General features: G+C 44.6%; 1 protein-coding gene across 1 annotated transcript in view; it reads left to right on the top strand.

Moving 5' to 3' along the window:
• Positions 1–12,752, top strand: part of LOC143276613 (O-acyltransferase like protein-like) — a 43,917-nt gene extending 31,165 nt beyond the window's left edge. Inside the window, exons 12-18 of the mRNA XM_076581222.1 lie at positions 1,578–1,752; positions 2,888–2,970; positions 3,828–3,944; positions 6,351–6,474; positions 9,010–9,208; positions 10,611–10,753; positions 12,408–12,752. Coding sequence (XP_076437337.1) covers positions 1,578–1,752; positions 2,888–2,970; positions 3,828–3,944; positions 6,351–6,474; positions 9,010–9,208; positions 10,611–10,753; positions 12,408–12,470 — 904 coding nt within the window. The 3' untranslated portion in view covers positions 12,471–12,752. The remainder of the gene's footprint in view (positions 1–1,577; positions 1,753–2,887; positions 2,971–3,827; positions 3,945–6,350; positions 6,475–9,009; positions 9,209–10,610; positions 10,754–12,407) is intronic.
• The last annotated feature ends 4,373 nt before the right edge of the window (positions 12,753–17,125 follow it).

The raw sequence follows: 17,125 nt of genomic DNA, 5'->3' as shown, positions 1-17,125 counted from the left end.
AATTGGTCAGACTTCTGCATTCAGCCGTATACAAGGTAAAAAGAAAAGGCGAGAGGACTGTACCTTGTGGTGCACCTGTGTTTGTGAAAGAGACAGTAGACATAAAATCATTTAATTTTACAAACTGAGGCCTTTTAGTAAGATAGTCTAAAACCCATAAAATCGTCGGAAAAGCGAGTCCCGTGTGCATCAGCTTTTTTGCTAAGAGGTGAGGTTGAATTGTATTAAAAGCACTAGAAAAATCAAAGAACATCAAGCGGACACAGGTATTTGATTTGTCTAGGTGTTCATAGATTTTGTTCAAGACAAAAAGTATTGCATCATCCGTACATCTGTTTCTCCTGTATGCAAATTGCAAGGGGTCTAAAAATGGTTTGACAGACTCCTGCAGATAGACAAGTATCACTCTTTCAAAAACTTTCATCACAGCAGATGTCAGTGCTACAGGACGGAGGTCATTCATACATGAAACATGTGTTTTCTTAGGTACAGGTATAATGCAGGAAGTTTTCCAGATAGATGGTATTTTGCATTCACTAAGAGACTGATTAAAAATAATTGTTAAAATCTGGTAGAGCTGAGCTGCACAGTATTTCAGTGTATTTGATCGGATCATATCAGGACCAGGTGCTTTGTTTGGTTTCACTCGTTTTAATTGTGAAAGCACTTCCTCTTCAGACACAACAATGCATTCGTCCTTCTTAACATTTAAAATATCACTTAAATCTACAATGCATTCGTCCTTCTTAACATTTAAAATATCACTTAAATATAATACAAAATGCAGTATAATACAATGCAACGCAATAATGCAGTATAATACAATGCAACGCAATAATGCAGTATAATACAGTGCAACGCAATGCAGTATAATACAGTGCAACGCAATAATGCAGTATAATACAGTGCAACGCAATAATGCAGTATAATACAATGCAACGCAATGCAGGACAGTACAGTACAATACAATGCAATGCAATCCAATGCAATGCAATACAATACAATACAATACAATACAACGTAGCACAATGCAATACACAACAATGCAGCACAACAGAATACAACACAACTCAACACAAAATAGGAGAAGACAGTACAGTACAATGCAATGCAGTGCAGCAAAAATACAATACAGTTCAATGCAGTGCAATCCAAAACAGTGCAATACACAACAACGCAACACAACAGAATACAAAACAACACAGGAGAAGGCAAGACAAGACAAGGCGATATAACACATTACAATACAATCCAATACAATGCAATACAATGCAGTAGAACACAACACAATAACAATACAATACAACACAGCACAACACATTAACTCTCTCCAAACGAACGGCGAAAGAGACGACGTTAACAGCGTTTCACCCCAATTACCATCATCAAAATATTGCAAGAGGAAGGCTCTTATACTGAAGAGGTGAATGCTGACAAAGAATACCACAATTCTGACAACGGAAGCTAAAGGTTGGGTCATTCAGACACCCACTGGACACCCGAGGGGTCTGTGTAGAGGAGAAGAGAGGACTGGCCGTACTGAGTGAGTTAACAACACTACACAATGCACGTTGCAGACTGACGCCGCTGTACGCTCTGGTGCTGGCCTATTACATCGGCATCTTTCCATACACCAAGAGGGGACCCTTTGAGAACCTACAAGGAATGGACAGCGAGAATGCCTGCCGGGAGAACTGGTTCTACAATCTGCTGTATGTCAATAATGTCATCGATGACAAAATGGAAAAACTGGTTAGTGTCTTGGGTTGTGTGGGTGTGGATGGGGGCGGGTTGTGTGGATGGGGGCGGGGTGTGTGGATGGGGCGGGGTGTGTGGTTGGGGGCGGGTTGTGTGGTTTTTCGATTGGTAGGGGTGGGCGGGGTTGGGGAAGTAATGTGGGAAGGATGGAGGGAGGGTGTGTGTGCAATTGAGCACGTGTGCGTTTGTGTGTGTGTGTGTGTGTGTGTGTGTTTGTGAGTGCATACCTGTGTGTGTCCGTATGTGTGTGTGTGCACGCGTGTGTGCGTCCGTATGTGTCAGCGCGCGCATGTTTGTGTCGTGTGTGACCGCGCGTGTGTGTATATCTGTGTCTGTGTGTGTGTGTATATCTGTGTGTGTGTGTGTAAGTGAAGGGGACAGCATGCAATGAAAAGGAAAAGACAAAAAGAAAATTCACATACGCACAAAATGAAAATCATAGAAAAGCGATAGTGTATTGGGCACACGCACACAGAGAGAGAGAGAGTTTTTGTTCTTTTCTTTTCAGTATTTTTTCAACTTTATTTTTCTGTTTTAACCTGTTTGTATATGTGTGTGCATAGCTGTGTAATTGAGCATGTGTGTACTTTTCAAACGGGTTTTCAGTATGAAAACCAAACTCCGCACCTTCAACTCCAATGTGAAGTCAGTTCTGCTCTATGGATGCGAGACATGGCGGACAACACAGACGATGCAGCAGAAGATTCAGACATTCTTCAACACCTGTCTGAGGCGCATCTACAAGATCCGATGGCAGGAGAAGATCCGAAACGAAGATCTGTGGGAGCGAGCGGGACAGGAACCAGTGGCCAAGCAGATACTGCGGAGGAAGTGGGGCTGGATCGGACACACCCTCAGGAAGCCAGCGTCCAGCATCACACACCAAGCCCTGACCTGGAACCCGCAGGGAAAGAGGAAGAGAGGCCAGCCTCGCAACAGCTGGAGGCGAGATACCGAGGCAGAGCTGAAGCAGCAAGGGACCAGCTGGACTGGAATGGCCAGAACAGCCCGGAACAGAGTGCAATGGCGAGGGGTCGTCGATGGCCTGTGTTCCACCAGGAGCGATGGGCATAATGAATGAATGAATGTACTTTTCAAACGGGTTTTTTTTTCTGTTTTATCCTTGCAGTGTTTGGGGTGGAGCTGGTACCTTGCTAACGACATGCAGTTCACTTTTATTGCGCCAGTCATCCTCATTCCTTGGGCGATGAAGTAAGTGTGTGTGCGTGTGTCAGTGTGTGTGTGTCAGTGTGTGTGTGTGTGTGTGTGTGTGTGTGTGTGTGTGTGTGTGTGTGTGTGTGTGTGTGTGTGTGTGTGCACGCGTGCGCATGTGTATTTGTATATGTATTGGTACATGTTGTGCGCTCGTGCATGTGGATCAGTTGTGTGTGTGTGTGTGTGTGTGTGTGTGTGCGCGCGCACGCGCGTGTGTGTAACTGTATGTGTGTAGGTATGTGTTATGCGCTTGTGCATATGGTTGGTTTGTGTACAGGTGTATGTTTGTGTGTGTGAGTGCTCGTGCGACTCTGTGTGTGTGTGTGTGTGTGTGTGTGTGTGTGTGTGTGTGTGTGTGTGTGTGTGTGTGCCTATCTATCTACCCACCTACCTACCGACCCGGCTACATTCCTTCCTTCCTACCTACCTTTCTACCTACATACCTATTCCAACTACCTACATACCTACCCACCTACCTACCTACCTACCTGCATACCTACCTTCCTAGCTGCATACCTACCTTTCTACCTATCGATCTACCTTTCTGCCACCTACCTATCTACATACCTATCTATCTATCTACTTTCCAACCTACCTACACACCTACTTACCTACCTACCTTTTTACCAACCTACTTACTTTCCTACCTTCCTTACTTTCCTTCCACCCTACCTACCTACCTAACTATCTATTTACCTACCTTTCTACCTACCTATCTGCCTGCCAGTGTATCTACCTACCTGCCTACCTACCTTTCCACCCACCTTTCTACCACCTACCTATCTTTATACCTACCTGTCTGCCTGCCAATTTATCTAATTACCTACCTACCTACCTACCTCTCTCATCCACAGACGCCGGACGGGACGTGTGGGTGAGGTGTTCGGATGTCTGGTGGCTTTCGCCCTCATCGTTGTTCACTCTGTGTCTTCCGGAGTCCTCAGTTATCGTGACGAGCTGAGCATGTTCAAGTGAGACTCTCTCTCTCTCTCTCTCTCTCTGTCTCTCTCTCTCTCTCTCTCTCTCTCTCTCTCTCTCTCTCTCTGTGTGTGTGTGTGTGTGTGTGTGTGTGTGTGTGTGTGTGTCTCTGTCTGTCTGTCTCTCTCTCTGTCTGTCTCTCTCTCTTATCTCTCCATCTCTCCCTCACTTTCTCTCTCTCTCTCTCCCCTCTCTCCCTCCCTATCGTGACGAGCTGAGCATGTTCAAGTGAGACTCTCTCTCTCTCTCTCTCTGTGTCTCTGTCTGTCTCTGTCTCTGTCTCTCTGTGTCTCTCTCTCATCTCTCCATCTCTCCCTCACTTTCTCTCTCTCTCTCTCCCCTCTCTCTCTCTCTCATCTCTCTCCCCTCTCTCCCTCCCTATCGTGACGAGCTGAGTATGTTCAAATAAGACTCTCTCTCTCTCTCTCTCTCTCTCTCTCTCTCTCTCTCTCTCTTTATTTATTTTTTTTTCTATCTCCCTTTGTAACATTTTCCCCAAGTGTGCGAGTGTGTATGTAATTTTGTTTGTGGTCGATGGATTATCCACCCCCCCCTCCCCCACTTACCTTCCTTCTTTTTAATTTTTTTTCTTTTTCTTTTTTTTTAATATTTTTTTTTCTTTTCTTGTACTTGATAATTGCGAACTTGTGCGTGTTTTTTTTGGTGTTTTTTGTTTGTTTTTTTTTTTTGGGGGGGGGTTGTTTGTTTTGTTTTTTTCGTTTTGTTTATTGTTTGTGTTTTTTGTGTGTGTGTGTGTGTGTGTGTGTGTGTGTGTGTGTGTGTGTGTGTGTTTTCTTCTTTTTTTCTCTCTTTGTCCAGAGCTGGGTGGAAAAAAAAAAACATGTGTACTTGCTTATCTCATTACCCTGGTGAAATAAAATTTCCTTTCATTTCTCTCTCTGTGGAGGCGTGTACTGTGTAACCTACACGTGCACATCACCCTTCAGAAGCTCCAACTATCAGTATCTCCAAACTGCGTTGGTACTTTAACTCTTTCCATACGAACGGCGAAAGAGACGACGTTAACAGCGTTTCACCCCAGTTACCATCATCAAAATATTGCAAGCGGAAGGCTCTTATACTGAAAACGTGAATGTTGACAAAGAATACCACAATTCTGACGACGGAAGCTAAAGGTTGGGTCATTGAGACACCCACTGGACATCCGAGGGGTCTGTGTAGAGGAGAAGAGAGGACTGGCCGTACTGAGTGAGTTAAAGTAAAGTGAAACTTGGCAAGGTGGTGCGTAAGTGGCCGTGTCCTCAGCACCGCTAGAATTCAGGTCCTAGGACTCTGTAGCTGCTTTGTTGCAGTATCTATTTATTTATTTATTTATTTATTTATTTCATGACAAGGCGTGCAAGCAAGAAAGCGGCAATGAGGATCGCAATGCTGTCACACACACACACACAAACACACATACATATATACAAACATACATACACACACATACACACGCGCGCACACGCACGTGCGTGCACTCTTCATAGCACTGCAAATCATTAAAAGTTAAAAACACTTTGCATATACTGACGGCGACAGGCATGGAATGAACAACATTACAGGGCTGGTTGTTTCGATACAATGCAGTGCTTTGCCTAATCTTTTAATGAGAAATATTTCTCTGTATTTATCACGCACACACACACACACACACACACACACACACACACACACACACACACACACACACACACACACACACACACACACACACACACACACACACACACACACACACACACACACACACACACACACAGAGAGAGAGAGAGAGAGAGAGAGAGAGAGAGAAAACGTTAACAAATCATACTGACTGGCATGTAGCAATTTTGTCAACTTTCAACAGGCAAGATAGATAATCTTCTATGTATTATATACTGAGAAACCTTGGCATATTAAAAAAAAAAAGAAGAGTTCCATTCTATAGTAAATTTGGGACACATTTTTTTTATTTCGTTTTTCTTGTTCATGAGAAACGTGGGCTTAATTTTGTTCATTATGTACCAAAATTAATGTCGACACTTTTTTTGTCAAAAAAACTTTGCCAATTCATTGTTCCACTCTGTAGTAAATTTAGACTTTTTTTTTTTTTAATCTGAGAAACTTTGGCTTCTTATACTTCCATTCTGTAACAGAATCTTACTTAGACACTTATTTTTTTTTAAATCTGAGAACATTTTGCTTATTTCAGTTCCTTTCTACAGTAAATTTGAACACATTTGTGGGTCCTTTTTTTCTCTTCTTTTCTTTTCTTTTTTTCCTTTTTTTTTTCAATTCCCCTTTTTTCATCCATCTAATCCACAACTCTTGTATTCATTCATTCATTCATTCATCAACATCTTTCTTTTTTGGTCGGTGTACAGGGTCGCCTGCAACATGTAAAATTGCTTGTCCAGAAACACAGGCGAGTATTTTGACAAGATCTACTTAACCCCATGGTGCCGTGTAGGACCTTACGCCGTGGGTCTTCTCCTGGGCTTCATCTTGTACAAGACGCCGCGTGACTATAAGATGGATAGGGTGAGCAGCAGCTTCTTCTTCTTCTTCTTCTTCTTCTGCGTTCACTCGTATGCACGCGAGTGGGCTTTTACGTGTATGACCGTTTTTACCCCGCCATGTAGGCAGCCATACTCCGTTTTCGGGGGGGGTGCATGCTGGGTATGTTCTTGTTTCTATAACCCACCGAATGCTGACATGGATTACAGGATCTTTAACTCTCTCCATACGAACGGCGAAAGAGACGACGTTAACAGCGTTTCACGCCAATTACCATCATCAAAATATTGCAAGCGGAAGGCTCTTATACTGAAGAGGTGAATGTTGACAAAGATACCACAATTCTGACGACGGAAGCTAAAGGTTGGGTCATTCAGACACCCACTGGACATTTGAAGGGTCTGTGAAGAGGAGAAGAGAGGACCTGGCCGTACTGAGTGAGTTAACGTGCGTATTTGATCTTCTGTTTGCATATACACACGAAGGGGGTTCAGGCACTAGCAGGTCTGCACATATGTTGACCTGTGAGATCGTAAAAAAATTCCACCCTTTACCCACCAGGCGCCGTCACCGTGATTCGAACCCGGGACCCTCAGATTGACAGTCCAACGCTTTAACCACTCGGCTATTGCGCCCGTCGGGTGAGCAGCGAAAGCAACACAACTAATAGCCTGGTGTTCTCGCGCCAGAACACCTTCCCCGACCACACACCACACCGAAACACACACACACACACACACACACACACACACACATGCGTGTGTGCATGCGCGCACACACATACACACTCACGCATACACACACACACACACACACACACAAGCGCACATACGTAGACACTTAAACACACATGCATGCACGTGCACACATACACACACATATATCACTGACAGTGAAAAGACGCTAAACTAAAGAACGAACGAACACACACACACACACACACACACACACACACACACACACACACACACACACACACACACACACACACACACACACAGAGGAACTCATGCAGGCACACATACACACAAACATACACGCACACATACCTGTAATCACACACACACATACACACACAAAGCCTCCCTCCCTTCTTTTCTCCCTCCCTCCTTTCTTTCCTCCCTCCCTCCTTTCTTTTCTCCCTCCTTTCTTTCCTCCCTCCCTCCTTTCTTTTCTCCCTCCTTTCTTTTCTCCCTCCTTTCTTTCCTCCCTCCCTCTTTTCTTTTCTCCCTCCCTCCTTTCTTTCCTCCCTCCCTCCTTTCTTTTCTCCCTCCTTTCTTTCCTCCCTCCCTCCTTTCTTTTCTCCCTCCTTTCTTTTCTCCCTCCTTTCTTTCCTCCCTCCCTCTTTTCTTTTCTCCCTCCCTCCTTTCTTTCCTCCCTCCCTCCTTTCTTTTCTCCCTCCTTTCTTTCCTCCCTCCCTCCTTTCTTTTTCTCCCTCCTTTCTTTTCTCCCTCCTTTCTTTCCTCCCTCCCTCTTTTCTTTTCTCCCTCCCTCCTTTCTTTCCTCCCTCCCTCCTTTCTTTTCTCCCTCCTTTCTTTCCTCCCTCCCTCCTTTCTTTTCTCCCTCCCTCCTTTCTTTTCTCCCTCCTTTCTTTCCTCCCTCCCTCCTTTCTTTTCTCCCTCCTTTCTTTCCTCCCTCCCTCCTTTCTTTTCTCCCTCCCTCCTTTCTTTCCTCCCTCCCTTCTTTTCTCCCTCCTTTCTTTTCTCCCTCCTTTCTTTCCTCCCTCCCTCCTTTCTTTTCTCCCTCCTTTCTTTCCTCCCTCCCTCCTTTCTTTTCTCCCTCCCTCCTTTCTTTTCTCCCTCCTTTCTTTCCTCCCTCCCTCCTTTCTTTTCTCCCTCCTTTCTTTCCTCCCTCCCTCCTTTCTTTTCTCCCTCCCTCCTTTCTTTTCTCCCTCCCTTCTTTCTTTTCTCCCTCCCTCCTTTCTTTTCTCCCTCCCTCCTTTCTTTCCTCCCTCCCTCCTTTCCTCCCTCCCTCCTTTCTTTTCTCCCTCCCTCCTTTCTTTCCTCCCTCCCTCCTTTCTTTTCTCCCTCCTTTCTTTCCTCCCTCCCTCCTTTCTTTCCTCCCTCCTTTCTTTTCTCCCTCCCTCCTTTCTTTCCTCCCTCCCTCCCCTTCTTTCTTCACTTCCTCCTTTCTTCCCTACATCCCTTCTTCCTGTTCTCCTCCCTCCCTCCCTCCTCCCTTCTTTGCTTCCCCCATCTTTCTTAACTCCCTCTCTTCCTCCCTTCTTTCCTCCCTCCCTCCCTCCTTTCTTTCCTCCCTCCCACTTCCTCCCCCCCCCTCCCTTCTTTCCTTCCTCCCTTCTTTCTTTCCCCCCCTCCATTTTTTTCCTCCCTCCCTCCCCCTCCTTCCGCTTTCTTTCATTCCTCCTTCGCCCTTTCTTTGCTTCCCTCTTCTTTCTCCCTCCATCCCTCCCTTTCTTCCTTCCTTCCTTCCTCCCTCCCTTTCTTCCCCCCCCCTCCCTCCCTCCCTTGTTTCTTCCCTTCCTCCCTTCTTTCCTTCCTTTCTCCCTCTCCCTCCCTGCCTCCTTCCTTACCTCTCCCTCCTTTCCTTCCATCGCAGATGACCGTGATGGTGGGCTGGGTCCTAGCCTGGGCCGTGGGGCTGACGCTGGCGTACATCAACTATGACAACCTCAAAGACCTGGCGCACGGCATCCGATGGAACGCCGGTCAAATGGCTGCCTTCGAGTCCCTGGCTAAATGGGTGTGGGCCGTGTGCGTTGGCTGGGTCATCTTTGCCTGCTACACGGGCTATGGAGGTGGGTCTTTGGTAGTAGTTGCAGCAGCAGCAGCAGCAGTAGTAGTTGTAGTAGGAGTGTTAGTTGTAGTAGTTGTTGTTGTTGTTGATCAGTGGTTTCTCCACTGCAATGGGAAATAATTTACAGCTTAGTCTTTTGTGAAGGACTCTCACTCTGAAATTAGGAGGCAAGATTGCACTGGCTCTCAGTGCTGCAGCCTTGGGGGCTACTTGACCTTTGGGTACCATCCCAACGCTGACTGTTCTAAAAACCTTCTTGGCAGAGAGAGTGGGAATAGTAACTTGCGCAAGACACTCTCCACAAATTCTAGCCCGGATAGTTCGGAGAGCAGTTGCCTCCTCTGCTGTTCTAGTGGTCACAGTCGGACACGACTGACTATCATACACATACACTACTGATAATAATGATAAGAAGAACCATGGTACCAGCTGCCGTGGCGAAGTGGTTAGCGTTGCGGACTGACGGCTGGGAGGACATGGGTTCGAATCCCAGTGGAGGTGGGTTTATCGGCCCGTGGCTGGCTCCTACCCAGAGTTGAGTGTGCTGTGGGCTTAAGTGGGGAGACTGGGACCACACAGTCGAGTGTCATCCACTTCAAGGATGCGTCTTTGGGTGTGTTGCTCTAATTACCTGACCAACACTGCAAGTGTCTGTGTCTCTCGTGCCTGGTTAACGCCGGGATATCATTATGACAGGAAGCGTAGAAACGTAGGAAGCCTTGTCACGCAATCCCAAACCAAAATGATCCTCCATAGCAACATCGTCATCGTCATCCTCCTCCTTCATCTTCATCAATATAAACAAAACAGTCTCAAAGTCTGTAGCCTTACATGCCCTGCTCTCATGGTGACCTCAGTTTCGATACCCCTCAACTTCCGTGCTTGGGGTGAGTCCTGTCAATGTCTTCAGTGTCGGCAGATTCATGAGGTGCTGTTGTTTGGGGGACGTGGTGGCGGTCTTCACTCTGGGAGGGACGCTCACTCAGTCTGGCTCCACGACTAAGCCTTTATTGTCGTTAGTACATTAAATCAGAACAGGGACCACTGAACACCACCGAAGTGACTCAGCAGCAGTGCAGGGTCTCCTCTGGTGTGTGGCCTCCTGGCGACCTAACATCAATGGTTCCCTGTGGACTGCCGACGCTGGAACTGTAGTGGATGAACCTGGGTGTGGCCGTGTATGGGGGGAATCTAAATGAGTGGCGTGGGAGTAATGCCACTGAAACGGTGCGGATGATGGGGCAGCAAAAAAAAAAAAAAAAAAAATCAATAAATAAAAGAAGAAGAACCATGATGATGATAATGATGATGATGATGACAACGACGACGACAATACCCCAAAACATAACACATCTGTGTTGTTGTTGTTGTTGTTGTTGTTGTTTTTCCACACCCGCCCACAGGCTTCATCAACACCTTGCTGTCGTGGAGTGCCTGGGCCCCTCTGTCCCGCCTGACGTACGGAGTGTACCTGGTACACCTGGTCGTTCTCTCCACCCTGACTGGCAACCACAAGACACTCTTCTACCTGGACGGCTGGACTGGGGTGAGGGGGTTGTGGGTGGACGTCTGTTTACTCAGTGTGTGTGTGTGTGTGTGGTAGGGGGGTTAGGTGTGTGTATAGGTGGGGCTGGGGGGGGGGCGTGAGGGGGGGGGGGCTGGAGGAGAGGAGGAGAGGTGCGGGAGGGTTGATTTAGCCAAGCAGGAGTACAATGGACAGTGGAGAGCAGGATTCAGCTTCATCTTCTTCTTCATTCATGGGCTGCAACTCCCTCGTTCACTCCTACATAACACGAGTGGGGTTGTACGTGTATGAATGACCCTTTATACCCGGCTACCCGCCATGTAGGCAGCCATACTCCGTTTTCGGGGGTGTGCATGCTGGGTATGTTCTCATATCCAAAACCCATCGAACGCTGACATGGATTACAGGATCTTTAACGTGTGTATTTGATCATCGTGGAGCAGTTTCAGTTTCAGTAGCTCAAGGAGGCGTCACTGCGTTCGGACAAATCCATATACGCTACACCACATCTGCCAAGCAGATGCCTGACCAGCAGCGTAACCCAATGCGCTTAGTCAGGCCTTGAGAAGAAAAAAAAAAGGTGGAGCAGGATGAGAGGAAGTGGGGTTAGGAGGTGGGGGAGGGGAAGGGGGGGGGTGTATGTGTGGGTGCGCGCATGTGCTCGCGAGTGTGTGTGTGTGTGTGTGTGTGTGTGTGTGTGTGTGTGTGTGCGTGTGTCCTCACTCTTCCACCAAACACACCCAAAAACCCAATCTCATGTGAAGAGCGCTGTGTTTCAGCTTCACTTTCTCAAGGAGATGTCACTGCATTCGGACAAATCCATAAACGCTACACCACAACTGTAGGCAGATGCCTGACCAGCACCATAACACAACATGCTTACTCAGGCCTCCAGTGACCAGGGGATTGGAACTCTGACCCATCACCGACACTGTATCGGCAGTTTCAGTTTCAGTAGCTCAAGGAGGCGTCACTGCGTTCGGACAAATCCATATACGCTACACCACATCTACCAAGCAGATGCCTGACCAGCAGCGTAACCCAACGCGCTTAGTCAGGCCTTGTATCGGCAGATAAGCGTCTACAGTGAAACATTCTGCCGCTTTCCTCCTCCTCCTCCACCAACCAAGCACTTAGATGAAAACAAACCTTGAACATCAACACGCGCGCGCGCACACACACACACACACACACACACACACACACACACACACACACACACACACAAGCACTTAGATGAAAACAAACCTTGAACATCAATAAACACACACACACACACACACACACACACACACACACACACACACACACACACACACACAAGCACTTAGATGAAAACAAACCTTGAACATCCACACACACACACACACACACACACACACACACACACACACACACACACACACACACACACACCTTCACGGACACTTAATCGGCACATAAGCATCTTTCTTAACCATTCTGCTACCTTTCGTCTACCTGCAAACACTTAGATAAACAATAAGATTTTTTTTTTAAATTACCTTCAGCAAAGCAACAAAAGACAGAAAACTTACCCCCCCCCCCCCCCCCACCACCACCCCACACACACACACACACTTCCCGCACTCCACTCCCCCACCCTCAGAAAAAGAAAAAAAAAAAAAAATCTCAGGTGAAGAATTCTCTGCTGCAGACGGAGTTGACACTGGCAGTGACGGTGCTGTCGTTCTGGCCGCCTTCATCTTCTCCATGCTGATCGAGGCTCCCTCCCTGGGCCTGGAAAAGGCCCTGCTGGGCAGGCTGATGAAGAGAAGGAACTGAAATCCACTGATGGCCAAGTGAAAAGAATTAAAAACCACCTCCAAGTGAAACAATTGGAAGCCACATCCAAATGAAAGAAATGAAAGCCACTTCCAAATGAAAACATTAAAAACAACTTCGAAAAGTAAAAGCATTAAAAGCTACTTCCAAATGAAATCATCAAAATCCACATCCAAAATGTAAAAAAAAAGACACTTCAATGAAAAAAAAAAAAAAAGAAAAAAAAAGATAGTAGCTTTCAAAATGAAACAGTCCACGTCCAAGTGAAAGAATTTAAATCTACACACGAATGAAAGAATTGAAAGCTACAACCCAAAGTGAAAAAGAAAATTTGAAAAGCCAGGTCCGATTGAAAGAAATCAAAAACCACACACCCAGGTCAAACAATGGAAAGCCACGTCCCAGTGAAAGAACTGAAGGCCTCATCCGAATGAAGGAATCAAAAGTCACAGTCAAGTGCATAAAAAAAAATAAGATAAAGAACTGAAATTCACACCCACATAAAAGAATTAAAAGCCACACGCACATGAAAGAATTCAATGCCATGTCCAAAATTAATGATAGGATTAAAAAAAAAAATTTTAATTTAAAAGCCACATCAAAGTGAAAGAACTGAAAGCCACATCCAAAAGAAAAAAGAAAAAGCTGCTTCTAAATGAAAGAATTGAAAACCGCCACATCCAAGTCAAAGAAACGAAAAACACGCCCAAGTGAAAGAATTTGAAGCCAATTACATCCAAGGGAAAGAACTGATGGCCACAAAGGGGTGTTGGGGGGTTGGGGGGGGGGGGGAACCAACATCCAAGGGAAATAACTGATAGCCACATCGAAGTGAAAGAATAAAAGAAATTACGTTCCTGCGTAGTAAATGAGAAAGAAAGAATTTGGAAATCGGTGATTAAGAACGCCGAGAACGGGTTGTTAACACACGCTTTCTTCCATTCCTACGTTTTCTCGTAAAGTGAGATAAAACGTGGGATTGCGAGAAAGCATGCTCTTTCCCCTGGCATGATTTCTCTCAAGCGCATTTCACTCGCAGTGTGTGAGAAAGTGTGGGTAGTCCCCCTTATTTTTATTCAAAACATTCCGTTCACATTGGGGGTATATATCCATTTTTTTGTGTGAAAAAATGAAGAAATTGCCAGCTATGTTAGATTGTTAACATAACACGGTTTTGAGGATGAACAGAGTAGTCTGAGAGAGCAAGCCCTTTAATTGAGAGTTGCAGGAAGCGGCAAATGAATCGATAGAAATCATTATTTCCTTTGTAAGAAAGCCAGTGCTGTCATCTTCTTGTCAGGAGAAAGTATTGTGGATGTACGTAAGTTAATGAGCATTTTTCTCGCTCTTACATCCTATTCACCCCCTTTTTTTCTCAAACCTGACTAAGAGCGTTAGGTTACGCTGCTGGTCAGGCATTGCTTGGCAGATGTGGTGTAGCGTATATGGATTTGTCCGAACGCAGTGACACCTCCTTGAGCTACTGAAACTGGGGGTTAGTTTGTTGTCTTTTCTCAAAAACATCAACAACAACGACGAGAGAGAAAATAAAGAGAGAGAGAGGGTCAGAGACAACGTCTATCATGACCATGATGATTGCGCTTTCTTGTAAGGTGAGAATAAGTATGGGATTGCGAGAAAGCTTGGGACTAACAGAGGATGTTACAACTAAAAGCGCAGTATGTGTTTCAAAGGGTATAATAACTCATGCCAAGACACAAGTGAAACGTTTTAAGGAAGTGATGAATCCAAGGTTTCATCAATTAATTATTGTACAATAAGTCGATCTTCAAGCTGTTGAAAAAAAATATATATACAAATACACTATGATATATATAGAGAGAGAGAGATGCTGTGGAAATAGCGGTACTGTTTCTTCATACGACAACGGAAACCTTTTCAAAATGGAATAAATGAGAGAAATGATATATTTGTATGATTTTTTTTTTTTTTTTTTTGGGGGGGGGGGGGGGGGGGAGTGACATTCACGTAACACAATATTGAAGCATTATGTACACATAACCGTTTTATAAGGCGATGTCAGCATATGTATAATGCAGATGTATCGATGTATTCATTGTTTTGCAGTCTTAACCATATTACATGTGTAGCCATATGTTCTCTTCATATGTGATCCCAGCATTGTCCGATTGTGTTATAAATGACATTAACTGAATGTGTTAACGCTTAAAAGAAAATGAAAACTTGATTTTTAGTTCCACTGACCTATTTATTAGAAAAAAAAATGTTTTGAATTTTTTTTTTTCAACCTTACTGAAGGTTTTGTGTTATTGTACCACATTGGACTTTGTTATTTCGTCAAATATCATCCCAAATACAAGATAATGAATTTCCCTTTTTTTTCTTTCAGTGCTGAAATCCATTGCATTATCTTTTTGTCTCCAGAAATTAAATCCTTTTTTTTTTCTCAGTCCCATCGTGTATTTTGACAATTTGAAACTTTTATGTATTGTGATATAATCTGATATATAGCAGTAAACGATGCAATAATGTACAATTTCAAATTTCTTCATACCAGATATGTTTATCAGTCTTGAGTGAAATTGGCAAAGTGAACTGAATGTACCATTGGTGTGGGGGTAGGGGTGAAATTGGGTATTATATCTACACCTGGAACTTCAAACTTCCCCTAACTATCATTGTATACCCACCACTCCAAACATATACAGTCTTAATTTCCTTTTCTTCTTTTTTCCGAATATTAGTGAAGGCTTCTGTACATTCTGATTAGTCTCTATAAATCAGTGAACAGCAATATTTTTTTTAACACTTTTGTAATGATGCCGTTATGATTTTCTACTTTTATACGCTGTGTTATATACAGGTGCACGAATAAACTGTATCGTGTGATAAAGACTTCCTGTATTTCATAGATGTGTGCATTCTGCATTGTTTCTCTGTACTACGTTTTCAGACTTCTTATTCTGCCTCCTCCCTCCTTCCACCACCCACCCCCTCTCTCTTTCCTCGGATCCACTCTGTTTACGCATACCCAGATTCAAACATTCGACTGTTGGCCGCCGTTCTTTCTCTGTCTCTGGACCTTGCGATTGGAATGAACTTCCTCTTTCGCTTCGTCAAGTCTCCACACTCAGCTCTTTCAAGTCTGGCCTTAAAACCCACCTCTTCCCAAAATAGCCTCCCTTGCCTGCCTCTTCCTTGTCTTTAGTTTCTACAGTTTTAGAGTTATGCATGCGTGTGAATGACTGGTGCGAAAGCGCTTTGATTTGTCTCTGCACAAGATTCAGCGCTATATAAATACCATTATTATTATTATTATATTCATTTCTTTTTTTTAAAACACATTCAGGTACAAACACGGCAACACTTGCAAGCATGTAAACACAGGCTTGCATGCTTACACACGACTGAACTACTAGTCGTATGCACACACGCACGAATGCACGGCAAGCACGCACACACACACATACGCTGTGCGTGCGTGCGCATACTAGTATATGCATGCGCGTGCACACATGCACATGTGCTCGAAATCACTCATACACACACTATAACACTATGGCACACATATACACATATGTAAGAACACATGAACGCGTATGCACACGCGCTGATGCGCCCATGAATTCGCACACACACGTACTGTACAGACACATACAGCTAAAAAAAAAACAAAAAACAACCAAACACATTAATGAACGAACACGAATACATGTACACACACATATGAATACGTTCACACACTGGTACACACATACATATGCATTTCCTCGCGTGAAGAACGAACACACATGCATGTACGCGCATAATTATATGAACACATTCACACACCAGCACGCACACGCACACACACAGCGAGACTGAGAAAAAAAAAAAAAACACTGAAGAACGAACGAACACACGTACACATGCACACACACATATGAACACATGCATTCACACACTGGAACACGCATACACATACATTTGCTCGCGCACACACACACACGCGCGCGTATACAGTTCAAACAAACAAAAAAAAGCTCGCCTCCCAGCTCTTGAGAGGTGGTGTGGGTGCGAGTCTTTCAATTCAGAAGATGATAAATCAAACTGAGTTCTGTGTGCAGCGCTTGATTAACAGATCGCGTTGTCAGTTATGGGTAGCTGCAAACAGCGTATAACAGCGAACGATTCGTATACCGCCCCACTTCGAAGCGTTCTTAACGGTTGCATTTCACAATTTAACGTCTGCTTCGACCTTTTCCTAATATCTTAATGAATATCTATTTCAAAGAACCAGACGAACATCAGCTATTTCTGGCTATTTCCGCGCTATATTTCTTCTCTTCGCGCACCACTGCTGACTAAGCTTACAAACGTCCTCTTAAAATCCTAAAACCAAGGGAAGCAAATTGTAGGACTTGAATTTCGACACAGTTTAAAACAGTTTTATTTGATCGGATATGTTGAATGTGCACTACCAGTGCTGGGAGAATTTAAGAAAGAATATTGTTGACAGTTCAGAACGTCAGTTTTGACAGGAATCTGCAAAATATTGTTGTTTGCAATTTGACCATAGGATATTTTGACGTGAGTCTGCGAACGATGCTGCACAGGTACAGCATGAAC

The sequence above is a fragment of the Babylonia areolata genome, chromosome 32, assembly GCF_041734735.1.
Source record: "Babylonia areolata isolate BAREFJ2019XMU chromosome 32, ASM4173473v1, whole genome shotgun sequence".
Classification (NCBI taxonomy): domain Eukaryota; kingdom Metazoa; phylum Mollusca; class Gastropoda; order Neogastropoda; family Buccinidae; genus Babylonia; species Babylonia areolata.
Note: the sequence above shows the minus strand (reverse complement) of the source record. Positions and strands in the feature narration are given on the sequence as shown.